General features: G+C 65.8%; 4 protein-coding genes across 4 annotated transcripts in view; 2 read left to right on the top strand and 2 right to left on the bottom strand.

Moving 5' to 3' along the window:
- The window catches only part of EMIHUDRAFT_95402 (hypothetical protein), a gene marked incomplete at both ends in the record, with an annotated part of 5,465 nt that extends 401 nt beyond the window's left edge, over positions 1 to 5,064 (bottom strand). Inside the window, 10 exons of the mRNA XM_005775133.1 lie at positions 640 to 707; positions 1,711 to 1,834; positions 1,884 to 1,989; positions 2,238 to 2,338; positions 2,380 to 2,535; positions 3,220 to 3,355; positions 3,428 to 3,493; positions 3,849 to 3,905; positions 4,197 to 4,292; positions 4,795 to 5,064. Of these exons, the coding sequence (XP_005775190.1) occupies positions 640 to 707; positions 1,711 to 1,834; positions 1,884 to 1,989; positions 2,238 to 2,338; positions 2,380 to 2,535; positions 3,220 to 3,355; positions 3,428 to 3,493; positions 3,849 to 3,905; positions 4,197 to 4,292; positions 4,795 to 5,064 (1,180 nt within the window). The remainder of the gene's footprint in view (positions 1 to 639; positions 708 to 1,710; positions 1,835 to 1,883; positions 1,990 to 2,237; positions 2,339 to 2,379; positions 2,536 to 3,219; positions 3,356 to 3,427; positions 3,494 to 3,848; positions 3,906 to 4,196; positions 4,293 to 4,794) is intronic.
- Positions 5,065 to 6,957: 1,893 nt separating this feature from the next.
- On the top strand, positions 6,958 to 8,053 carry EMIHUDRAFT_447652 (hypothetical protein; the record flags this gene model as incomplete). The annotated part of the gene is made up of 1 exon (XM_005775132.1): positions 6,958 to 8,053. The coding sequence occupies one exon, from the start codon at positions 6,958 to 6,960 to the stop codon at positions 7,966 to 7,968; it is 1,011 nt and encodes a 336-aa protein (XP_005775189.1). The 3' UTR covers positions 7,969 to 8,053.
- Positions 8,054 to 8,654: 601 nt separating this feature from the next.
- On the top strand, positions 8,655 to 10,678 carry EMIHUDRAFT_95400 (hypothetical protein; the record flags this gene model as incomplete). The annotated part of the gene is made up of 4 exons (XM_005775131.1): positions 8,655 to 9,220; positions 9,296 to 9,794; positions 9,905 to 10,251; positions 10,552 to 10,678. 4 exons carry the CDS (start codon positions 8,655 to 8,657, stop codon positions 10,676 to 10,678), a joined length of 1,539 nt encoding a protein of 512 aa, XP_005775188.1.
- A 1,919-nt stretch (positions 10,679 to 12,597) lies between these two features.
- EMIHUDRAFT_461139 (hypothetical protein) lies at positions 12,598 to 14,567 on the bottom strand. The gene is made up of 2 exons (XM_005775130.1): positions 13,356 to 14,567; positions 12,598 to 13,252 (listed from the first exon to the last, which is right to left on the bottom strand). Exons 1-2 carry the CDS (start codon positions 14,496 to 14,498, stop codon positions 12,782 to 12,784), a joined length of 1,614 nt encoding a protein of 537 aa, XP_005775187.1. The 5' UTR covers positions 14,499 to 14,567; the 3' UTR covers positions 12,598 to 12,781.
- Positions 14,568 to 21,622: the final 7,055 nt, after the last annotated feature.

Here is a 21,622-nt window from a genome sequence, read left to right as displayed (position 1 = left end):
GCGCGTCCTGGGGATGTACCTCTGTCGCGCGCCGGAGACGACTCGACGCCGCTGAGATCGGAGATCAAGCTCTGACAGGTCGCACGTCGCTCCTTTGACGCCGACGTGACTCACCCGTGCAGATCACATCAGGACACGGTCTCGACGCGCTCGGTACGACGCCTGCGACCCGTCTCGGGTCAGGTGGCACGACGCTCATCGCGCCTACCAGCGCTGCCGTGCAGGTTGCCACGACGAGGTCGAGCACGCTTCTATACGCTCGCCGAGCCTTCCTTTCCATCCCATTTGGCAGCCTGGGAACGGTGGCGGTCAGAGGCAAAGCATACGAGGGGTGGTGGAACCACATGTCACGGCTACTGCCGGCTCGACCCCACGATAGCCTCCGGAGGCTGACTTTGAGGCACAATCATCGGACGACGTCGGCGAGTTGAGTCGCGCTCGCGGTAGCCAGATGACCTCTCATACTAGTATCATCGGCCATGGCCGCAGGAAGCGCGGGGGAGGGCGCTGGGAGCAACACGGAGCTCCGTTGGACGTTTTCAAGATAGTTAGAGGCTGCGCAGGCCGTCCCGTTTGCTGTTTGAAACGCCTGTTGCGCTGGCCGCTGCGCGCGCCGCGCGCTGGCCGCTGCCGGCACACGTGCCGCAATATGTGTCACACACGGCGGCTTCTGCCACCTCTCGATTGGTTCTACTTTCTCCGCACACCTACCGGGGAAGGGGCGCTTGGGAGCGGGGGCGGGGGCGGGGGCGGGGGCGCGCAGCGCGGCTGCGCGGCGCACGCAACAGAGAGAGGGTAGGGTGGGGAAGACGGCGAGGAGGGGGCGGCGGCGGCGGCGGCGGCGGCAGCGCGCGCGCGGCGCGCGCGACGGGGGGGCGGAGCAGCGACCGCTGGCGCGGCCGCTGCTCCGTCTGTGCCAGGGACGCGCGCTCTGCGCCGCTGCACAGAGCGCGCGTCAGGGCAAGGGGCATGCGTGGCGGCGCGGGACGCGCGGCGGCGGCGGCGAGCACGCTCCGTGAGCGGTGAGGCGGCCGGGCGCGGGCGCGGCGGGTGACGGGTCAAGGGAGCAGCCCACACCCGGCGTCGCTTTTTGAGCGACGCCTGTGGTACGCCTGCGCAGGGGCCGCAGGGCGGTCAGTTGTGGGGCGAGGCGGTGCCGGCCGCGGGCCGGGTGCAAGGCGCCGGCCTCGGCGCCGCCGCCGCGCGGTGCACGGGCGCGGCGAGCCTCTGAGCGGGAGCCGAAGGTTAGCCGTGGTGGGAGGTGGTAGGGAGGGAGGGAGGTGGTGGTGGGGTGGTTTGACTTTGCCGCAGAGGCCGTCCCTAGCTGTGAACAGCAAAACGGGACAGTATTAGCGTGTCAGAGTGAAATGGAACTAGCCTCTCTTTTTTGTGAAACGTCTCTTTTTTGTGAAACGCGCGCGTTTCAACGGTAACGACCACTGAACAAGAGACACCGTCGCGATTCACGAAACGACAAACGTCGTGATTTGGGCTCGGCAGCTTGTCGACTACCAGCCGGAGCCGGAGTCGGAACCGTAGCCGAGATGGTCGTCGAGGGTGTCGAATATGTCATTCGCCCTTTCTTCAAACGTCGGCTGCGCTGGCAGCAGTAGAAGCAAGAAAGTGAAACTGGGGATGCGGATCGTCGGTCGAAACGCTGTGCACCCAACTCAGCGGTACACGGCACGCGCCGCCAAAGAGCGGCCTCACGCGTCCTGTCCCCCCGTCGCCTTCTTCTTCGCCGCCTCGGAGACCTCCGTGGCTACGGCGGCGGAGGTGGCGAGCACGGCGCGCAGCTGGCGGAAGCCGTCGGGCAGCTCGAACGTGGGCTCGCCTGTGCAGGGGGGCATGCATGAGGAGGCGGCCGGGCACGGGCTGCTCACGACGCGGCCCCGGCCCGCCGCGGGCGATCGTCGGCGTCGAGTAGTTTTGCGCGAGCGCAGCGTACTGTGCGATGGCGCGCACGTCGCGCCGGATCGTGCGGCAGACCTGAGGCCAACGGCAAACGGACTCTCTTCTCGCGGGCGGCGAAGCTCGGTGAGCGGCGGCAGCGGCTACATCTCGGCTGCGCCTCGGCTACTCTCTCGGCTGCGCCTCGGCTACTCTCTCGGCGTCCTCTCGGCGGGCCTCGGTCAGTGGCAGCAGCGGCCGCCTCTGCGACTCGTAGGCGGTGAAGGGCTCCTCGATCAGGTTGCCAATCTCGAGGATGCCTGCTCGCAGGGGGGCCGAGTTGCGACCTCCCGCCGCCCCGACCCGGCCTCTTCCTCTCTCTCGAGGCGGCCGAAGAGGGCCCAGCAGAGAGTCGCCATCACCGGCACCGTCGCCCAGCCGAGTGCGCCTGCACGGACGCGGCAGCGGGACTTGGCGTGGACGCGGCACGGGGAGGAGGGCCACGCCTCCTCTCGGCGGAAGGAGCGCCGACGATGGCGAGAGGCAGCGTGGAGGCGTAAAAGATGAGGAAGCGCGAGGTGTGCCGCGAGTACGAGAGCGGGATGGGCGTGTTGTAGATGCGCTCGCACGTCGAGACGCACTCGCCTACGGGTAATCTCGAGGCAATCTCGAGGCACTCTCGAGGCAATCTCGAGGCAATCTCGAGGCAATCTCGAGGCAATCTGGGTAATCTCGAGACGCACTCGCCTGCGACGGCGGTGCGGCGGGGGCGGGGGCGGCGGGGGCACGTGTGTGGACGGTGGTGGGAGCGGGAAGGGTGCAAGGATGGCGGGAGTGGCGGGGTTGCGGGGGGCAAGTGTGGCAAGGCGGGTGTGGCAAGGCAAGTGTGGCAAGGCAGGTGTGGCAGGGCAGGTGTGGCAAGGCAGGTGTGGCAGGGCAGGTGTGGCAGGGCAGGTGTGGCAGGGCAGGTGTGGCAGGGCAGGTGTGGCAGGGCAGGTGTGGCAGGGCAAGTGTGGCAGGGCAGGTGTGGCAGGGCAGGTGTGGCAGGGCAGGTGTGGCAGGGCAGGTGTGGCAGGGCAGGTGTGGCAGGGCAGGTGTGGCAGGGCAGGTGTGGCAGGGCAGGTGTGGCAGGGCAGGTGTGGCAGGGCAGGTGTGGCAGGGCAGGTGTGGCAGGGCAGGTGTGGCAGGGCAGGTGTGGCAGGGCAGGTGTGGCAGGGCAGGTGTGGCAGGGCAGGTGTGGCAGGGCAGGTGTGGCAAGGCAGGTGTGGCAGGGCAGGTGTGGCAGGGCAGGTGTGGCAGGGCAGGTGTGGCAGTGCGGGTGTGGCGCACCCAGCACCCCGACGCTCTTGAGCAGCACCTCGCGCTCCTTCTCGCTCACCCCAACCTGCCGCGCCGCCTGCGCCAGCTGCCGCAGCCGCGCGAGCACGTACTGCGGCTGGTTGACGACCGCGTCGAGGGCAAGCACCTACCCGCAGGGCGGCGGTGAGAAGAGACGCTGCTCACCGTCCGAGGTGGCGGTCTCGAACGCTCTGCCGACCTCTGACGGCGCCAGCAACGCCTTGAGGCGGCGCGAGTCGCGCTCGCCTCGCAGGTAGCTCTTCACCTGTTCACAGGGAGGCGCGTGGAGAGACGCGGCTCGCAGTGCCGCCTCGCAGCCCGGCTGCTTCGCCACGACGGGGAAGGCGGCGGTGAGCGAGAGGAGAGGCAAAGCCTGATGTGAGATGCCCGAGGGGTGCGGGCGAGGTGAGGACGAGGCGAGGCCGAGGTGAGGCCGAGGTGAGGCCGAGGCGAGGCCGAGGTTGGCCGAGGTGAGGCCGAGGTGAGGCCGAGGTGAGGACGAGGCGAGGCCGAGGTGAGGCCGAGGTGAGGCCGAGGCGAGGCCGAGGTTGGCCGAGGTGAGGCCGAGGTGAGGCCGAGTGCTTGTGTGCAGCCGCCTGCTGCGGCGTCATGAAGGTCACTGCGTGGCCGGCCAGCGCGCGGCACTCCGACGTGACGACGCCCCACTGCTTCCTCGCCTGCAGGGCCGCGCACACGCCACGGAGGGCACGCGTCTTGGACGTGGCTCCATCTCCGCTACCACTTCCGCTTCGCAAGAGCTGGCCACACTCGGCTCTCTCTCTCTCTCTCTCTCTCTCTCTCTCTCCCTCTCTCTCTCTCTCTCTCTCTCTCTCTCTCTCTCTCGGTCTCCCTCTCCTCTACCTCTCCCGCCCTCTGCTCTCGTCCGCATCTCGTCCGCATCTCGTCCGCATCTCGTCCGCATCTCGCGCCTCCCAGAACCGGTCGTATGCCGCATTCGTGCGGAACACCAGCAGCAGGCCGAGCGCACTGCCGAGCAGCTGGTGCGGCAGCGGCGGCAGCGGCGGCAGCGGCCCTCCAAAGGCTTGGGACGCGCAGATGAGGACCTGGAGGTCGGGCGTAGGTCGGGCGTAGGTCGGGCGAGGGTGGGCTGCCCGCCGCGGGAGATTGCTCCGAGATTGCTCCGAGATTGCTCTGAGATTGCTCGGAGATTGCTCGGAGACTGCAGCGCTGCTGGGCCGACCCGCGGCTCTGGCCTGCCGCGCCGCCGCCGCCCTCTCCGAGAGAGGAGGAGAGGGCGCGTGGCGCGTGGCCGCGGTCGCCGCGGACGCGTTGGCACAGCGGAGGTGGCTGACAGCGGAGGTGGCTGCCTCTGCCTTGAGGAGGTGACTGTTGGTGTGCCGGAGGTGGGTGTGCGAGAGCGCGCCGTGACGAGAACGTTGAAGAGGAGCGGCGAGGAGATGCGCTTGAGGATGGTCGAGGTCTGGGCGGTGAAGAGGCGTGCGTGGTGACAGCGGCGTTCGGGACGCGGTGCCACCGCCGGAGGCGGAGAGGCGTCGCAGAGGTGGTGAGGCCAGTGGCGATGCGGAGGCGGGTGGCATGCGTCACCGGCAGCGTCCGCAGGTTCTTGGCCCAGTCAACGGCGGCGTAGCGCATGGTCGAGTCGTAGGCGGGCGAAAGCGCGCAAACGACGCGCCCACACCGCACCGCACGCTGCCGAGCCGCCGCCGAGCCACACGCTGCCTCGCAGAAGGAGTGCGTTTGCCTCGCCGCGGCGTGCACGGCGAGCGAAGCGGATGGCGGAGCGGTAAGCGCGGGAACGGCCGTCACGGCCAATGCGGGCGCAGCTAGGCCGAGCAAGAGTTGCCGTCTCGGCATGGCGGAGATGGCGGCCTCCGACACGACGACGAGAGTGCTCAACGTCCGCGTTTAGTTTTCTTTTGTTTCCTGTGCATTCTTTTCCACCCCTTCCGCATTGTGTCCAGTCCGAGCCTGGCTGTTCTTCACCCATACCGCGTTGGTGTCCAGTCCGAGCCTGGCTGTTCTTCACCTTTCTACCTACCTACCTACCGTGAAACCGAGCTTCTGCGCTCGAGGGATGTGGGGGCCGCTGGCGATTGAGCGTGAAAGTGCCACCAGACTTTCGGCACTAGGATCTGGCGCTTCTGGATGCCTTCTTTCTTGCCGCACCGCGCACGCACGGACGGCTCTTCCTGAGAGAGATTTTTCAATACCAAACAACTCTAACACGCACACACACATCATTTGGGGCCTGGAGCCCTGTTCACGCGCGCGCGAGACGTGCAGACAGGGTTGCCAGGTGAGAGCGAATGGCGCGGTTCACGCCTCGCACAACAGAGAGAGAGATGCGCTCTGCATGGTGGGACATAAAAGAGAGCGAGTACTTGGGCGAGTAGGCCGTGGCTGCGGTCGACGCTGCCGCGCGCGACTTTGCGCGCGAGGCGGCGAAGCTTGAGAACAGGGGTGGGCGAGAAGCCGCCGCCAAACGTCTCGTGGAGCAGCAGGTTGAAGTTGTTGCGCTTGACAAAGATCGCGTCGTGGTAGAAACCGCGATGCGCCTTGACGTAGCCGTGGCCGTTCTTGTGGGAGAAGGGTTGGCCGGGCTGCCCGCGCGCCTTGCAGCCCATGTTTAGGCGGCGGGCCTTCTCCTCGGTGCTGCCGAAGGCGTAGGAGTGGCCAACGCGGAGGCGGGCGTGCCGCCGCTCGAGGCGTTGCCAACGCCCGCCGAGGAGGTCTTGAGGAGGGGCGTCCAGAGCTTGACTTCATTGACTTCATCGCATCCCCCCGGCCCTGCATGGGCTTTGCTCTCTTCCTGTGTGCCGGCACACAACACACACACACACACACACACACAGAGAGAGAGAGAGAGAGAGAGAGAGAGAGAGAGAGAGAGAGGAGAGAGAGAGAGAGAGTGAGTGAGTGAGAGATCAGTTGTGCCTAAGCTCCGTGTGACCGTGCGTGCCAACGTGATAGGAACGAGTGTATCGCTTTGTCCTTTGACGGATCGACCGGGCAAGCTTTTTTCTTTTACCTCGAAGTGTAAAGAAAGAAAGAAAGAAAACAGACAACCCAAACGAGGGATGGGGGAGGAGGACCCGCGAAGTGTCCAGTCCGAACCCTGTTCTTCGCCTTTCTTTCTGTCTATCTACCCCAAACAGAGTGAGTGAGTATTCATTTTTTGAGTATTCTGGATACGAAACCAAGAAGAGAGAAAGGTTTTCAAAAATCTCTCCCTCTCTCTCCGAGACCACGACGACACACACCAGCCGACTCGCATCGGTTGCCTCCAATGTGCAATGAACGGCGGAGCTATTCACGGTTTCTCGCGTCCACACACCGGCACCTGGCAAGAGAAGAGTCTCTCACCTGGCTCCAACGTGGACACGCCCATACCGGGCAGCTGGGGACACTACTAGGTCACGCATGGCATCAGATTTATCTCTGGGCCCCGAAAGGCATCTCTAGCAGCGTCGTTACGCATGCCCTCCCCCCCTCCGCCCCTCCTGGGCGCAAGCGCCTCACGTCTCGCCAGAGCGTAACACACACACACACACACACACACACACAGAGAGAGAGAGAGAGAGAGAGAGGAGAGAGAGAGAGAGAGAGAGAGAGAGAGAGAGAGAGAGAGAGAGAGAGAGAGAGAGAGAGAGAGAGAGAGAGAGAGAGAGAGAGAGTGAGTGAGTGAGTGAGAGGTCAGTTGTGACCTGTGGACAGCGCCTGAAGTGGTGCCTTTCCACCGTCCTCAAAATGAATCACAGCAACACAACTCGCGCGTGCCCAGTCACGGTCCGCTCGACCCGCTGCAACTACCCACTGCACCTCGGAGCGAGCTGCGACCGGCTACGCTGGGGCCACGCTGACCGCTGCGAGCTGCAGCGGCTGCCCGACGCGGTCGCTGCGTCCACCCACCTCTTCGCCATGCTCGCCGTGTCTCGAGCGGCGATCGATCCGCTGCTGCCGCACTGGCTCGAGCACTACTCCCGCCTCGGCATCGATCTCACCTCACGGGCAATGCTCGTGCTCCACGCGCCGCACTGCGAGGGCAGTCGCGGCCTCAACGAGACGCTCGCCGCGCTCCGCGTGCACGGCGTGAGGCAGCCGAGGATGTTCCTCGAGACCTGGTCGTCCACGATCAAGACGAGTCTCGCCACCGCCTACTTCCGCCAGGTGCCCGCGAGCGGGTACCTCATGCGAGCCGACTCGGACGAGTTCTTCGCCTTCCCGTGCGAGCTGCTGGCCGAGCTGGAGGCAGACCCGCGCGGTCTCGCCGTGCGCGGCACGATGATTGACCGCGTCGCGGCCGACTGGTCCATGCCTGCCGTCGCGCCTCTCGGCGCTCGCTCGCTCAGCGCGCAGTACCCGCGCCGCTGCCGCTTCACGCTGTGCGCGTGGGAGGAAAACGAGGACAAGTGGATGCTGCTGCCTGCGACCGATGCGCGGGGCGAGCGCGTCGCCTTCAAATCGTCCGCCTCCCTCAAGAGAGGCCTCGCGCTCCGCTACCTGCGCTGGGCCTTCTCGCACTACCGCTTCACCGAGGCGGCCGTCGCCCTCACCCTGCGCAAGAGCGAGGAGTACTCGCACGAGGGGCAGCGGGAGTCGAAGCTGCGAGGCCTCGCGTCCAACGGTCGCGTGCAGCACTACCGGTGGCTCTTCAAAGAGGTGTTCGCCGGGAGGAGCGGCGCCGGCGGCGGCTTCGAGATCAGCGACCGGATGCGCGCCAAGTTTGGTCACGTGTGTGCCGCCCCCTTCGGTGAGTGACAGTGTGAGTCGGCCAGTGAAGTGGCCAGCGGCAGCGCGTCGCTCCGGATCTCTCCGGGGAAGCCAACATTGATCTAAAAGCCAACCACGTTACCGAGGGAGCCATGGTGGCGGAACAAATCGTCCAAACACGAAACAGAAAAAGGGCGCGGAAAGAACTTTGTAACGTAGCAGCGCCCCTCGCACGACACTGGGCACGGGACTGGGGGAACTTTCTTTCAGCTACTGTATGTATGTAGGAAGGTGAAGAACAGCCAGGCTCGGACTGGACACCAACGCGGTATGGGTGGACGCTGGACAGATGATGACGGCACGCACGAGCGACACACAGACACAAACAGGCTCACAAGACACATCACAGCCAGCTGGCTGCCACACACCCTGAGTTGGCGTACACATAACTCAGGGCCACATCCTCCCTGTCGCCCCCCCCAGCATTCCACGGTGCCAAGGACACAAACAAGGGCACAACAACACAACAGACGACAGGAAGTAACATGCGAGGCTAGAGCAGGCTTGCTCCACCTCTAGCAATCTCGCCGCCCGGCGAGGCACGGACGAGACCGTGTGTGGGGTCTTGTGAGGTGTCTATGGACGCCCTCCTCACGTACAAACAAAAGAAAACGCTTTAAAAATACAAACAAAAGAAAACGCGTGCTACTCGAGTACGTTGTCGTCACGTCTCGATGCCGGGTCGGCGCCGCACTGCCGACGACGAGGAGGAGGACGGGCGAGTCGCGGAGCCCGCTGAGGACTCGGACGCGGACAGCGCTGGCGAGGAGGCCCTCAACGGCGAGGACGCCGACGCCGGCAAGGCGGCCGACGAGACGGACTATGCAAACGACGACGAGAGCGAAGAGGAGGATGCTGACGAGGCGGCGGTGGACGAAGAGTTCGGGGAGGCGGCGCAGGAGAGCTTTGACGACGAGGAGCACGACGCGCGTGACGACCGCGAGGCGGTGAACGTCGCGGTTCCCACCAAGGGAGCCTTCTTTATGCACGACGACAGGATGGGCGGCGGCGGCGGCGGCGGCCGGCGGCGCTCGCGGCAGGAAGGGCGGGGCAAGAAGGAGGAGGAGCTGCCGTGGGCGCACGACAAGTTCGAGGAGCTCATGCGCGAGGAGCCGCGGCCGCATCGCACCAGCCGCGGCAGCAGAGGCGGCAAGGGCGAGGGGCGCGGCAAGGGCGAGGGCCGGAGCAGCCGAGGGCGCGCACTCCGCCTCGCCTGGCCGCGCCCTCGGCCAGCCGCCCCGTGACTCGAGAGACGGTTGGCTGGTAGGAGCCGCTCCTCGCGTCGCTCCGGCCGCTCCTCCTCCGCTCGCGACAGCGGCTGGGAGGAGGAGGGCGGCCACGCCCGCCAGAACGGCGCTGCGCCTCTGCCTGCCGCCGCCGGCGCGCAGCACCCGCTGCTGAAGGAGGTGCCGGAGGCGGTGGCCGACGCGGCGCGATCCTCGCCGCCGCAGCTTCCCACAAAGGGCGGCGGTAAGGGCGGCAAGGGCCGCCGCGGCGGAAAGGGCGGCGGGGCGGCACCGCCCATGCCTTCGCCGTCAGAGGCGGCAGCGGCGGCGGCGGGAGAGGCCGCGGGTGGGGCTGGCGCGGGCGGGATCTCGGCCGCGCAGGCGCTGCTCTGCGTGGCGCCGCACCTCGCCGCGTGCACCAGTGCCGGGGGAGGAGGGGGGGTGATCTCGCTCTCTGCGCAGCGCACTCCAGAGTGGCTCCGGAGTGCCGGCGCTGCGGTGGCGGCTGCGGCGTGCCCGGCAGCGAGCAGCGCGGCGGCGGCGGCGCCGATGGAGGCGGGCGCCGCGGCGCTGTCTCTGCCGGGCGCCGTGCCACCCTCGCCCGTCCTGCCGGGCGCACAGGCGCCGCCGCACGACGGCCGTTTCGGCTGTTGCGCCGCTGACTGGAGGAGCTGAGGAGCGGGATGGCTCGTGGATAGGTGTCGCCGTCGCCGTCGGCCGGCCAGCCGCTCAACCGTTCGGCGGCGGCTTTCCAGCCCACCTTCTCCGAGGGGACGTACGTGCAGGGAGGGGCGGCGCATTGGGAGGGCGGCGGAGGCATGGGCGGCGGAGGCATGGGCGGCGGAGGCATGGGCGGCGGAGGCATGGGCGGCGGAGGCATGGGCGGCGGAGGCATGGGCGGCGGCATGTCGCCCTCGCCGCTCGGCGGGCTGGTGCAGAACCCGTACGCAGGCGAGGGGCACTACTTGGGCGGCGGCGGCATGGGGGGCATGGGCGGCGGAGGGTATTTGGGCGAGGGTCCGATGCCGTACGGCGGCGAGGCGGGGTACCGTCACGGAGGGCTCTTGGGCGGCAGCGGAGGCTTGTTCACTTCGGAGCACATGACGCAGCTGCGGAGGGAGCAGGAGGGGCCCACGCCGACACGCCGGCGCGAGACTAGCCGAGACGAGCAGAGGTCGGCCGAGATTGGCCGAGATTGGAGTTGTGGCCCCCATGCCGATGCGCCGGGACCCTTTCTTGCGCGTCGGCCGCTCCTCTCCCTGCTTCTGAGAAGCCCGTCAGCGGGCCCGTGTCGAACGGGGAAGCACCGTTGGCACATGCTCGAGGCGTGACGCGCTTGCACTAGGCCAAACCTCGAGCTCAACATCGACGGCTACTCGCTCTCGACGACCAAGCTCGGCGTCTCGGTCCTCGTGCCGACCGGCAAGCGGGCTGTCACCATCGAGAAGCCGCACGACGAGCCTGCGGCGTGACGGCGGGTGGCTGGGGCTGGGGCGGCGGCGGCTGGGAGTGGGGAGGTCGGAGGAGAGGGGGGGGGGGGGGGGGGGCTGTCGGCTGCTGTGGCGGGGCGCGTGGTCGCTGGTCGCCGGGCCCGCACTGCGGCGTGGCCTGAAGCGCGGGCGTCGGAACCAACCGGGGTCTGAAGTTTGTGCTTTCTTTGTCACTTATTCTAGCGGTAGGAGTTATACTGCGCAGGTGCCCCGCGCCATCGGAATGTCGAATCAAAAGTTTCTAGAGCTCTATATGCACACCGCTCAGGCTCACCGCGCGCACACCGGCGAGTTGTTGCTGTTGGAGTTTCCAAAAAGCAAAATTTTCCCATATATCGTAATCTGATATCTCCATGGATACTTTATCTCCCACCACCCCACTCCGTAAATTAACGTATACGCCGCGCCTAATTTTCTCCCCTTTTTTCTCTCCGCGCGGCCGCGGGTCCTCGACCCGCACCCACGGCCACGCGCACCGGGGCTTGGAGCGGGGACACCTCGCGTCGGTGAAATCGCGAGAGCCTCACACGCCGGAGTGTGAGTGTCCCGCACGAGGAGTGAACGTACGTGCAGCTGCGTACGTGCCCAAGTGCGTGAGGTAAGGCAAGGTAAATTTCTCCACACGCACACACACACACACACACACACACACACACACACACACACACACACACACACACACACACACACACACACACACACACACACACACACACACAGTCCAGTGGTGTGGTGGGGGGTGGGGGCAACCCTCTCCCCTGCCCTCGCAACTCCACTACCAGACAGTGAGAGGCAGGAGCCACACGGCATTCATTCGAAGTGCAAGGCCCAGTGCGGCCTCACTTATTCGTCGGTACACATTCTCCTTTTGCGTTGCACACGCCTGCCGGGCCACCTTGCAAATTCACTGCATCGTAAAAGACGTAGGACCCATCTCCGCCCCATGAATTCTCAGATTGCGATTTCGATGGTCCGAACATGACTGCCGCGCAGTCAAGGTCGGGTGTGAAGGAAAACGTCAGCGCCTTCCACCCACCCTTCATCTGTAGCCCGCCGCCAGGCGATGCTGATGCTAAGACGGGGAATTGATCTCCCATGTGGTCGTGTGATCCGATGAGGGGCAATGAGCTGCAGCTCTCGACGCACAGCACTTCGCTGTCGCCGTTTGTGTCACCGCCGGGGGAAATGTCGGGATCTCCGGGTACAGCCACGTCCATCGTCAAGGTATAGCTGGCCCCGCTCTTGAGCGGAGATGTCAAGCACGTGCCGATGTACTCATAATAAGGGCCCATCGGCGCCGGGTTGTCGGGTTGGGCTTTTTTCATCTCACACACATCGTACAATTCCATCTCCGGGAGGCAAACTGCACCATCTTTGTTGCCGACGACCCATTTGTTGGTACCAACAAACGCATCGCCATCAGAAGGTTCAATGGACGTTCGAAGCTTTTCGTAGGCCCGCATAATAGTGCCCGTAGTGCCCGCAACGCCTGCGCCGTAATTGTTAGGGCAAGCGTCCTTACCGACAAGGTAGTCCGTGGTGCCCGAAGTAGCTGGTTGTGGCAGCTTCGATGTGGATGCTGTGGCAGGGCTTGCCGACACCTTCCATCCAGCCGAGTGGCCGTGTAGGCGTGTATGCTGGCGGGAGAGTCCTGGCTGGCGGAACAGGCAGCTCTCCGCGCCGCGAATGCGAGAGCAGCGGCAGGCCTGGCCAGGCGACGCATGTGAGTACCCGCGCCGTTCGGCGCGCTAACTCGTACGTTCCGGGAACTCACGCGCATCTTTGTTTCTTTTCCCAAAATTCTTTTCCCTTGTACTTGAAGGTCCACATGGACGGCCGCGTTTGCAGGTCCTCCCTCAGAAATATAAGGAGAGACACAGACCCGCATCCCTCTTCTCCTTCGTACAGCTAAGACTTTACAAGGTCAAGGAGAGAGAGACAAGGATGGGACTAATACATTCACAAGGCCCACGATGGTATTGCCAGAGCGGCCAGAACTCGCCTACTCTCTCCTCGGGAGTCCCCTGGTGCAAAGGGCTCGAGCAAAGGGCTCCCACGACGAGCGGACGAGGGCCTCACCCCAGGTCAGCGCCGCCGGCCCGCTCCAAAGTTGGCGGCGGTCTGCTCGGCGTACGTGGAGGCGTTGGTGCGGCACTCCTTCGGATCGGGCCCCACCTCGCAGCGGCAGCCGGAGAGGGAGGCGAGGCCGATGAGGGAGGTGTGCGAGATTGCAAACTCCTGGTCATAGGTCGTGCCGAGGATGGTGGCACGCGAGATGATGTCGAGCACCACCGGCGAGTTGAGCACCTTGTCGAAGGAGTGGGCGGTGAGCGAGACGAGGCCGTTCTCCCTCGCGTACCGCTTGATAAAGTCGCGGATGTCTGAGTAGTAGTAGATCATCTTCGTGCTGCGCGGAGGGATGGTGACCGTCTCGTGCAGGTAGCCGGTCGCGATATAGTCGCCCGTGTCCTCCTCTTGCACGCGGGCGGCAGAGCCGTTGATGTTGAGAGTGAGGTTGAATCCGGCGCTGTTGTACATCTCGATCGGGATCGTGACCTGCCGCAGCATGTCACGGGCCGGTGTTGGGGCGAGGGGCGAGCATGGGGCGAAGGGGCTAGCGTGTGGGGCAAGGTCCGGTCACGCAAGTATGGGCAGACACCTTGAGCGGCCTGTGGAAGGTCTCGTCGAGGCTGATCGAGCCGCTCCCGTCCGTGTCGGTCCACCAGCAGGGCGGCAGCCACGACCCCGCGGTCATGCAGAGCAGGTCGCCGCTCGTGTCGGCGATCAGCTGCGCAAACTCGCCAAACTCGGGCGCGCAGACGGACACCTTGTAGTTCTCAAAGTCGTACAGGGCGAGCACGTTCTCTGGCGCGCCGAACTTGACGCCCGACACCCTCGAGCACGAGGCGAGCCCCGCGGGGTCCTGGTCCGGGTCGGCAAAGTTGAACGAGTCCGCGTACCGCGACGCGTCCTGCGCCATCTGGAAGTTCCACCCCACGACCGGCAGCTTGGTCCGAAACGCGACGCGCACGTTGAACTCCTCGTCGCTCGTCCCCTGCTGCGCCGCATTCAGCCGCCCAATCGTCTCTGCGTCCTGCCTGGACATGCAGCGCATCGAGAGCTCCTCGCCCCAACCGGCGGTGTAGCTCGCGCGCCACGACTCGCAGACGATCGGAATGCCCATCTCGTGCGCTTCGAGCGGGTCGAGGTCGAGCATCTCTGCCGCAGAGAGGGGCGGGATCGGGTCGAGACTGGTCAGCATGACGAGCCGCTCGACGGTGTACCCGATAAAGATGGGGTTGTACACGGCGTACGTGATGTTCATCGGCAAGGCGAGCGTCTCGGAGGAGTAGGTGTCGAGCCGCGAGGAGCACGCGTCGTCCGGGTCCGTGCACGGCTCGCAGTGCTTGTCTCCGGGCACGCAGGCGCTCACCTCGCACAGCACAAAGTCCAGCTCCGTCGTTAGCTTTATGATCATGGCTGCAGCAAAAGCGCCGCCGCCCACGCACCATAGCAGCCACAGCGCGAGCAGGCAGCAGCAGACGCTTCGGCGGCGGCGCTCTGGCACGCAAGGCAGGCAACACGCCAGCCCTCTAGCCGTGCGCGTGCGGGGCCGCGGCGGAGGCTCGTACTCGGTGCTTCGGTCCACACTGAAGCTCTGTCCTCGGTCGGTGGTCTCCTTGAGACCCGCAGAGGAGGAGGAGGCGGCTTGCGCTTGGCTCTTCCGCAGCGCGAGCCGTGACGGCGCCTCGGACGCGGACGCGTCACCGGGAGGCATGTCGATCTCAACCGTCTGGAACATGCTGGGCACGGCGAGCCTCGTATTGCCGAACTGTGGCAACCGCAGCGGTAAGGCGTGCCGCGGCCGGGGCCTTGGTCTCAGACAGGCGCAAGGAGCCAATCGTGTTACGCCGTTTGTCCCATCTTCTCTCTGGTTTGCGCCCTTGTCGTGCCAGTGTGCTGTTTTAGGTATGTTGTTGGCAAATCTGTTGGTGTCCAGTCCGAGCCTGGCTGTTCTTCACCTTTCTACCTACCTACCTAGTGGGCTGTGAGAGAGGGTTCTATTTATTTCTCTTTTTAATTTTGCCCGCCAGGATTATAAGTGAGTTTGGGGGCCTAGTACCCTGTTCACGCGCGCGTGAGGTGCGGACAGGGAGAGCGACGAATCGCGCTGTTCACGCAAAACCGCTGTTCGCGCTAATCGCAGACGAGAGTTGTTCAGCGCGTCCACGATCGCGGATCGGTCATCGGTCAACTTGACCACGATGCCAGATTTGCGCAGCGGCAAGCGGGCAAGTGAGCATGCGCCGGATCGTTCTGATCCGCGCAGACGGCTCAGTCAGCCTGCTGCCGAAAGCACTTAACTCGTGCGTTCTCGCGACGAGCGGGCCGCCCGTCGTGCAGAACTAGTGGAAGCTGCAGCGCCACTGCCTGATGTGGGTGAGCGGCTGGCAAAGGAGGTGTCGGCACGACGGCGTGCCGAGCAAGCGGCGCGCATGGCAGCAGCGGCACAACGGCGTTCCGAGCAATCGCTCGATGCCGTGCGTGGCAACGTTCTCTCGCAACGTTCAGTCGCTGATCTGCAGCAACGCAAGACAGCGGCGATCAGCAAGCGCCTTAGCGCCGAGCAACAGCTCTCCGCCCGGGACGGCTTTGAGTTTGAGGACGGGCATCGGGGCAGTGGCAACTGGAGGCCGATCCTCGACCAGAACGCAGTGCAACTGTTGCGCACATTGCAGACGTATCAGTCAGTGCGTATACACTCGGCACGAACAAATATGCCGCCTCTATGTCCATTGGCACAACGCGCTGCGTCCGGAAGATTGTTCCGCCGCAGCCATGGCAGAGAATGCCGATTCCAACGCGCGGACCTCTGACGGAGAGGTGGCTTGCACTGGCGGGCTCGTGGAGCACCGAGCAAGCCGTGCGCCAGCTTTTCTCACGGCGCTGTGGGTCGACGCTACAGCTCGAGTCGATCACGGCAGTATGCCACGAAACGTCTCTCACCGCGTTCAACGCGGGCAGCTCGGGGCCGACGCTGACCCGAACCCCAATCGCCTATCCGACGCGCTGCTCTTCCATGGCACGCGCACAGACGGCAATGTCGCCAACATCCTGGCGGAGGGTCTCAAGCTCCGCTTCGCGAACGCCTCGGGTATGCTCGGAGGCGGAATATACGGAGCACCGGACCTTCGGCGTCGCAGTATGCACCGCAGGGCACGCATGGCCGCTTCATGTTTCTATGCCGCTTCAACAAAAGATGCAGTTCTTTGGAGAATGGAGTAAAAAGAAAAACAAACCTCGCCGGCCCGAGCAGTGCACAAAACTCTGGGTTCCGGCTCCTACCCGGATAGGGGTCTGTTCCCACTGACTCGCGCCAAAACGCCCTACCTACCTACCTATCCCCAGGCCGCGCAGCGAAGCGAAAAAAGATGAAAATAGTGGGTACCTACCTATTGCAGGGCCCTTTTGGGCCAAACACGACCAACCTACCTACCTATCTGGGAGGGGCCAGCCAGTGGGCACAGACCCCCTATCCGGGTAGGAGCCGGAACCCTGCCACTCAGCGCGCTGGCGCCAATGCAGTCCACGCCGTTCCGGCCCGAGTTCCTACGGAAAAGCTCGGCCGAGCGGAACGCCGACTCCTGGCGACAATCGCTCCGCAGCCTGGACGTCGGCTTCCGGGCTTCGACGGACACGGGCCTTGCCCTTCCGACTGACATCCGGCGCGGCGCCACTCTCGCCGCCGTGCTCCTTCGCTTCGGCTCCGCCTTCCGGCACCACCCCGAGCGCCTGGACGCGGCGGATAAGGCGGCGCTGTACGCGCGCTCGCGTCCAGTCGAGAGGCTGGACGCCTTCGTCTCTCACAGCTGGAGCTCGCCCGGGTACCAAAAGTACCTCTCCCTGCTCTTCGCCGAGGTGAGCCGCATCTCACTCGCCGCCGCCGCCGCGGGAGGCTTCGCCGTCTACCTGCTGCAGCACCGGCGGCAGGAGCTGTTACCCGGCAACTTCGTCGTGGAGGCCGCCTTCTCGCCGCTCTTCCTGCTGCCGCAGGTCACCTCCCCGTACGAGTTCCTCGCCGCAAACCTGCTCGCGCTGCTCAGCTTCGCGGCCGCGCCGGCGCTCCTCACGCGCCGCTGCTACTTCGTCGACTGCCTGTGCATCCACCAGACGGATCACGACCTCAAGCTGCGAGGGATCCGCCACCTCGGCGGCTTCCTCTCCCGCTCGAGCAAGCTGGTCGTGCTGTGGGACGAGAGCTACTTCCGCCGCCTCTGGTGCATCTACGAGATCGCCGTCTTTAAGGCGGTCCACCCCGAGGCGCGCGCAGCCGCACCCGCTCCGGCTCCGACCCCTCCCGTTGGACCTCCCTCTCTGGATTCCGCTTCCCCGAGCCTTCAGGCTCCCGTCCAGCTGCACCCGCTCCGGCTCTCGGTGGCGACGGCGCTGCTCGCCTCCTTCTTCGTCCTCGGCGCGGGCCTGTACGTCGGCATCTACCCCTACGTCGCGCCCTTTGGGATCGGCACCTTTTACGCCGCCTCCTTCTCGTGCTCCGCCGTCGTGTTTGGAGGCTCCGCCGTCGCGGGGCACGACTTTGCGCGCCAGCGCAGCGCGCTCGTGGAGCACCTCTCCGCCTTCGACGCGCGGTCGGCGCGCTGCTACTGCGAGGCGGACCGGGCGGAGATCGTCGTCGCGATCGAGCGCATGTGCGGCGGGCGGCGCGCGCGGCGGGGAGGTGGCGAGAGGTGCGTCCGTTCAGCGCGCCCGGACTGCGATCAGGTACGGCGGGATCGAATCGTTCAACCGGATGGTGCGCGGCAAGATCATGCGCGAGGTGCTCTCGTCGCTCAGCCGGCAGCGCGGGCTGGTCCCGTACCGCGTCATGGCGACGGGCGTGGTGCTGCCCGGCATCGGCTTCTTCTTTTTCGCCGTCAGCTGGTTCCGGCACGCCAGCCTCGCCACGCAGCTCGCCTTCGGCATGTATATGGTCACCTTCGTCGCGTGCGCCATGCCGCTGCTCGCCGGATGGAGCCTCGAGCAGGGGTCGCGCCTACCGCCGTGCGACGGGCCGGCGGGCCTGCGGAGATTCTGGCGGAGCCACCTGTCCATCGGGCTGCAGAGCGCCTCGCTCTTCATCTTTGGCCACGCCAGCGCCGCCTTCATCTTGCCACTCGCCGTCGCAAACACGGCCGCGGTCGAGCGGGTGGGGCTGCCGGCGTCGGTCGGCGGCGCGGTCAGCCTGCTGCTGGCCGCCGCGACGAACGCGCCGCTGGTGCACGCGTGCGTGGAGATGTACCGGAGCCGGCCCGCCCCGCCGCCCGAGAGAACTTCCGCGCCGGACGAGCGAGACAGCGTCGGCGAGGCGTCGGTCTGGAAGTGTGATTAGAGGTTAGCTCTACGTGTGTGGTAGGAGCCTCTTTTATGACCGCGCAAGATAAAAGGGTGGCTAAGGGCTCTGCCCGCAAGGCGCCCGCGTCGCAGACGCGGTACCATTGACAAATCTGCAATATACCCCCACACGAACAAATAGCAAAATCCGAATACCGTGCACGAACTGGGCGACCTGCACAAAGATCGCAGGGCGGGGACCTGTTCCTTTTTACCCATCTCCTAGTAGAGGTGTCCGTTTTATTTATTTATTTGGGCGATGCAGGGATGCAAGCCTTCAGCTGGTGCCAAGACATCCGTAAAGTTGAAAGCAGAACGTCCGCCAAATCCGTGCTCTTCGCGCTACCTGAGGGGAAAGCCGCTGATCGAGCCCAGCGTGCCCGCGGCCGCCTCCCGCGCAGCACCGCCGCTGCGGAATCGGATCGATCCCATGGAGGAGGAGGGCGCAGTCGGCCAGCGCAGCAGGCGGAGTCCCTCCCCGCGCCGGAGCCCCCCTGCAGTCGAGGGAGTCCTCGTTGGCGATGAAGGTGGCGACATCGAATCGCGGCCGACACACGTCACGGGAGGAATGGGCGATGAGCGGGAACGATGCGCGCTACGACGCCGACTCCGCCGTGCTCGTGGCCGCAGAAAGCCGCGCTCCAGGAGCACGCCAAGATGCAATGGCTCGCTTGCTTCGATTCAGCTCTCTCGGCAGCAGAAGTGGGGCTGGAGCGGGTGGGGGTGGATGCCGATTGAGGGGGAGCGTCTCCAGCTGCGCCCTGTGGCAGCTGCGCCCTGTGGCAGCTAGTCGAGGGACTTGGTAGTTGTGACCCCCCTGAGTGAGGACAGGAGAGAGAGAGCGTTTTGTGGTGTTGGTGTACGCAATAACGGGACAGGGTGGTTGTTCTCTCTATCTCCTCTTCTAGCTCTTAGCATGAGCTGCGCCCGGTGTCCGACCCCTTTTGCGCAGCAACACCTTAAACTTTTAGGCCCTCCAAATTCGGGTCGGAGCGTAGCGGAGTGGGCCCCGAGTTTGAAAAGGGCGACGGACGCTTGCGTCCTAGCCTCCAACAACGCCTCCCCGGCGCAGAGGGGCCCCCGGAGGGATGCACAACCGCTCCACGCCACGCCGCTTGCGGCGGTCCTTTTCCCAGCTCCGCTGAGGGCCCGTGCGTTATTTATTTTCATGAAAAATAAATAAAATAAATCCCATTTCTCACCTTTTGAACCATGGGGGAGTCCCGCTCTGGTCGCGTCTACGGCCGCGTGAGCCAGCTCTTCACCGTGCGGCCGCGCGCCGACTGCGACACCGAGTCGCTCACCGCCGCCCTCTCCTACGTCGCCCGTGCGAAGCTCGAGACCACGCTCACAGACACCGCCGCGGCGGCCAAGGCGGAGAGTGAGAAGCACGGGAGCAAGGTGTGGCCGCTAGAGTACCTCCCGAGCAAGGCGGTGCCACCCGCCGATCCCGTCGTCGAGTCGGAGCCCCTCGTGCTGCGCGCCTCCGCTTTGCTGGCGCCGGCCGAGCCCGAGCTCGCGCCGTTCCTCGCCTCGATCTTTGGCTCGACCGTCGTCGTGCAGACAAAGGAGGACGCGCACGCCTTCCGCCGCTCCGGCAGGGGCAGCGGCACCAGGATCGTAGCGCTCGACGGCGAGCTCCTCGACAGCGATGGCGCCTTCGGAGGGCCGAGGCGCGTCTTCACGCGCCTGCAGGGGCCGCGCGCTCAGTTTGGTGTCTGGGGCGCGTCGCCGCCACACACAGAGGCGGCGCTCGCTCCGGCCGCCACCGCCGCCGGCGACGCGCTCGACAAGGAGGAGCGGGAGGAGCGCGAGCTGGCTGCGCGTGCGGCCATCTTTGCGGCCGGCGCGGCAGTCGAGGACGAGGAGCGTGAGACACTTCGGAGACATTGCTCTCCGCTTTTGCACGCCCGCGCCTCTCTGCTTCCAATCGCCGATCCGTCGCCCCGCTCTCTCAACTTCTCTCTCTCTCTCTCTCTCTCAACCTCTCTCTCTCAACCTCTCTCCTCCAATCTCTCTCTCTCTCTCTCTCTCTCTCTCTCTCTCTCTCTCTCTCTCTCTCTCTCTCTCTCTCTCTCTCCCGTCCACTCAACACACACGTCCGCCGACACGTCCGCCGACACGTCCGCCGCAGGTGCTGGACTGGTCAGCGGCGGTGTCGGGCGGTTCGGACGACGAGTACGAGAGGAGCGAGCGGAGCACGGGCGAGTACCTCGAGGTACAGCACGCGCCTGCGAGGCTGCTCTCGGCGAGGGGCGTGTCCCCCGAGTGTCTCTTCCCCTGCCCGGGTGCAGGCGGACTACGCGCGCGTGCTCGGCGCTCTCGGCGATGCCTCTGCCGCCGCCTCTGCCGGCGAGGAGCGCATCTCCTCGTGGGCCGACGAGCCCGACTACGTGCCTCAGGCTCGCGCCACTGCATACACACACTGCCCACACACGCACACAACACCGCCACCACCGCCACCGCCGCCACCACCGCCACCACTGCTCCTCCCCCTCGCCAGGGCGCGGCGGGCTTCAACGAGTTTGCGCGCGAGCAGATGCGGCGCGCCGGCGTGCCGACCAAACGAGCGCTTGTGTCTCCCCAGATCTCCCCATCTCTCCCCATCTCTCAGGCGCGCCGGCGTGCCGACCAACGAGCGCGTCCTCCCTTCCGGCGAGCTCGACCCCGCGGCGTGGGTGGGGCAGCCCCGCCAGCCGCGGCTGCAGCCGTACCAGGAGCCCGCCCTCTGCCTCCAGCAGGGCGATGAGCCGTCTCCGACTCGTCTCGGAGCCGTCCCGATAGGAGACCGTCGCGTACCTCTGCCGCCCGCAGAGCCTCCCCAACCCGCGCATGCTCGTCGTCCACCGCACTGGCTGCGGCAAGACGGCGACCATGATCCAGATCGCCGACAACTACTTTCGGGACCGGCGGCCAAAGGTGCTCGTCTTCCCGACCAACGCGGTCTGCGCGTCCTTCTACCGCGAGCTGCGCAACCCGCACTTCCCCAACCGGTACGCAGACTACCTCGAGCGCGGCGGCTTCCGCGACGCCAAGAAGGCGCTCGAGCTGTCCGGCATCCTGCGCAACGGCGTCGTCCTCGACGACTTTCTGCAGCGGCCGGACCTGCCGGCGGCGCCGCTGCGCGCCTTCTCGTACACGATGGCCGGCGGCGCCTCCTCGTGCGGCCAGCGCCCGAACGCTGTCTTCAAGTGCCCCGACGGCTACGCGGGCTCGTACCCCGACTGCCTCCCGCGGGCCGGCGGCTACCCCGACTTCGAGTGCGGCCACAACCCGTTCTCCAACAAGGTTGTGCTCATGGACGAGGTGCACAACCTCGTCCGCCCCTCGGTGGAGATCCTGCGCAACGAGCGGCGCATGCTCATGCTGCAGCGGCTGCGGCAGCTCCTCCGCACCGCCGAGAACTCGGTCATCATCGGCTTCACCGGCACGCCCCTCTGCGACGTCCCCTCCGAGGTGGGCCCTCCCGCCCTCCCCGCGCCTCCTTACCCCTCCCTCGCCCTCCCTCGCCCTCCCTCGCCCTCCTTCGCCCTCCGC

Source organism: Emiliania huxleyi (assembly GCF_000372725.1).
Source record: "Emiliania huxleyi CCMP1516 unplaced genomic scaffold EMIHUscaffold_3, whole genome shotgun sequence".
Lineage (NCBI taxonomy): Eukaryota > Haptophyta > Isochrysidales > Noelaerhabdaceae > Emiliania > Emiliania huxleyi.
This window is presented reverse-complemented; position numbering and strand designations above follow the sequence as displayed.

Bases quoted from the DNA above. Each gene is read 5' to 3' on its own strand.
- EMIHUDRAFT_461139 (XM_005775130.1), bottom strand. From the start codon at position 14,498: ATGTTCCAGACGGTTGAGATCGACATGCCTCCCGGTGACGCGTCCGCG. The intron at 13,253-13,355 runs GTGTCTGCCCAT...ATGCTGCGGCAG, and splicing joins CCTTCCACAGGCCGCTCAAG to GTCACGATCCCGATCGAGAT.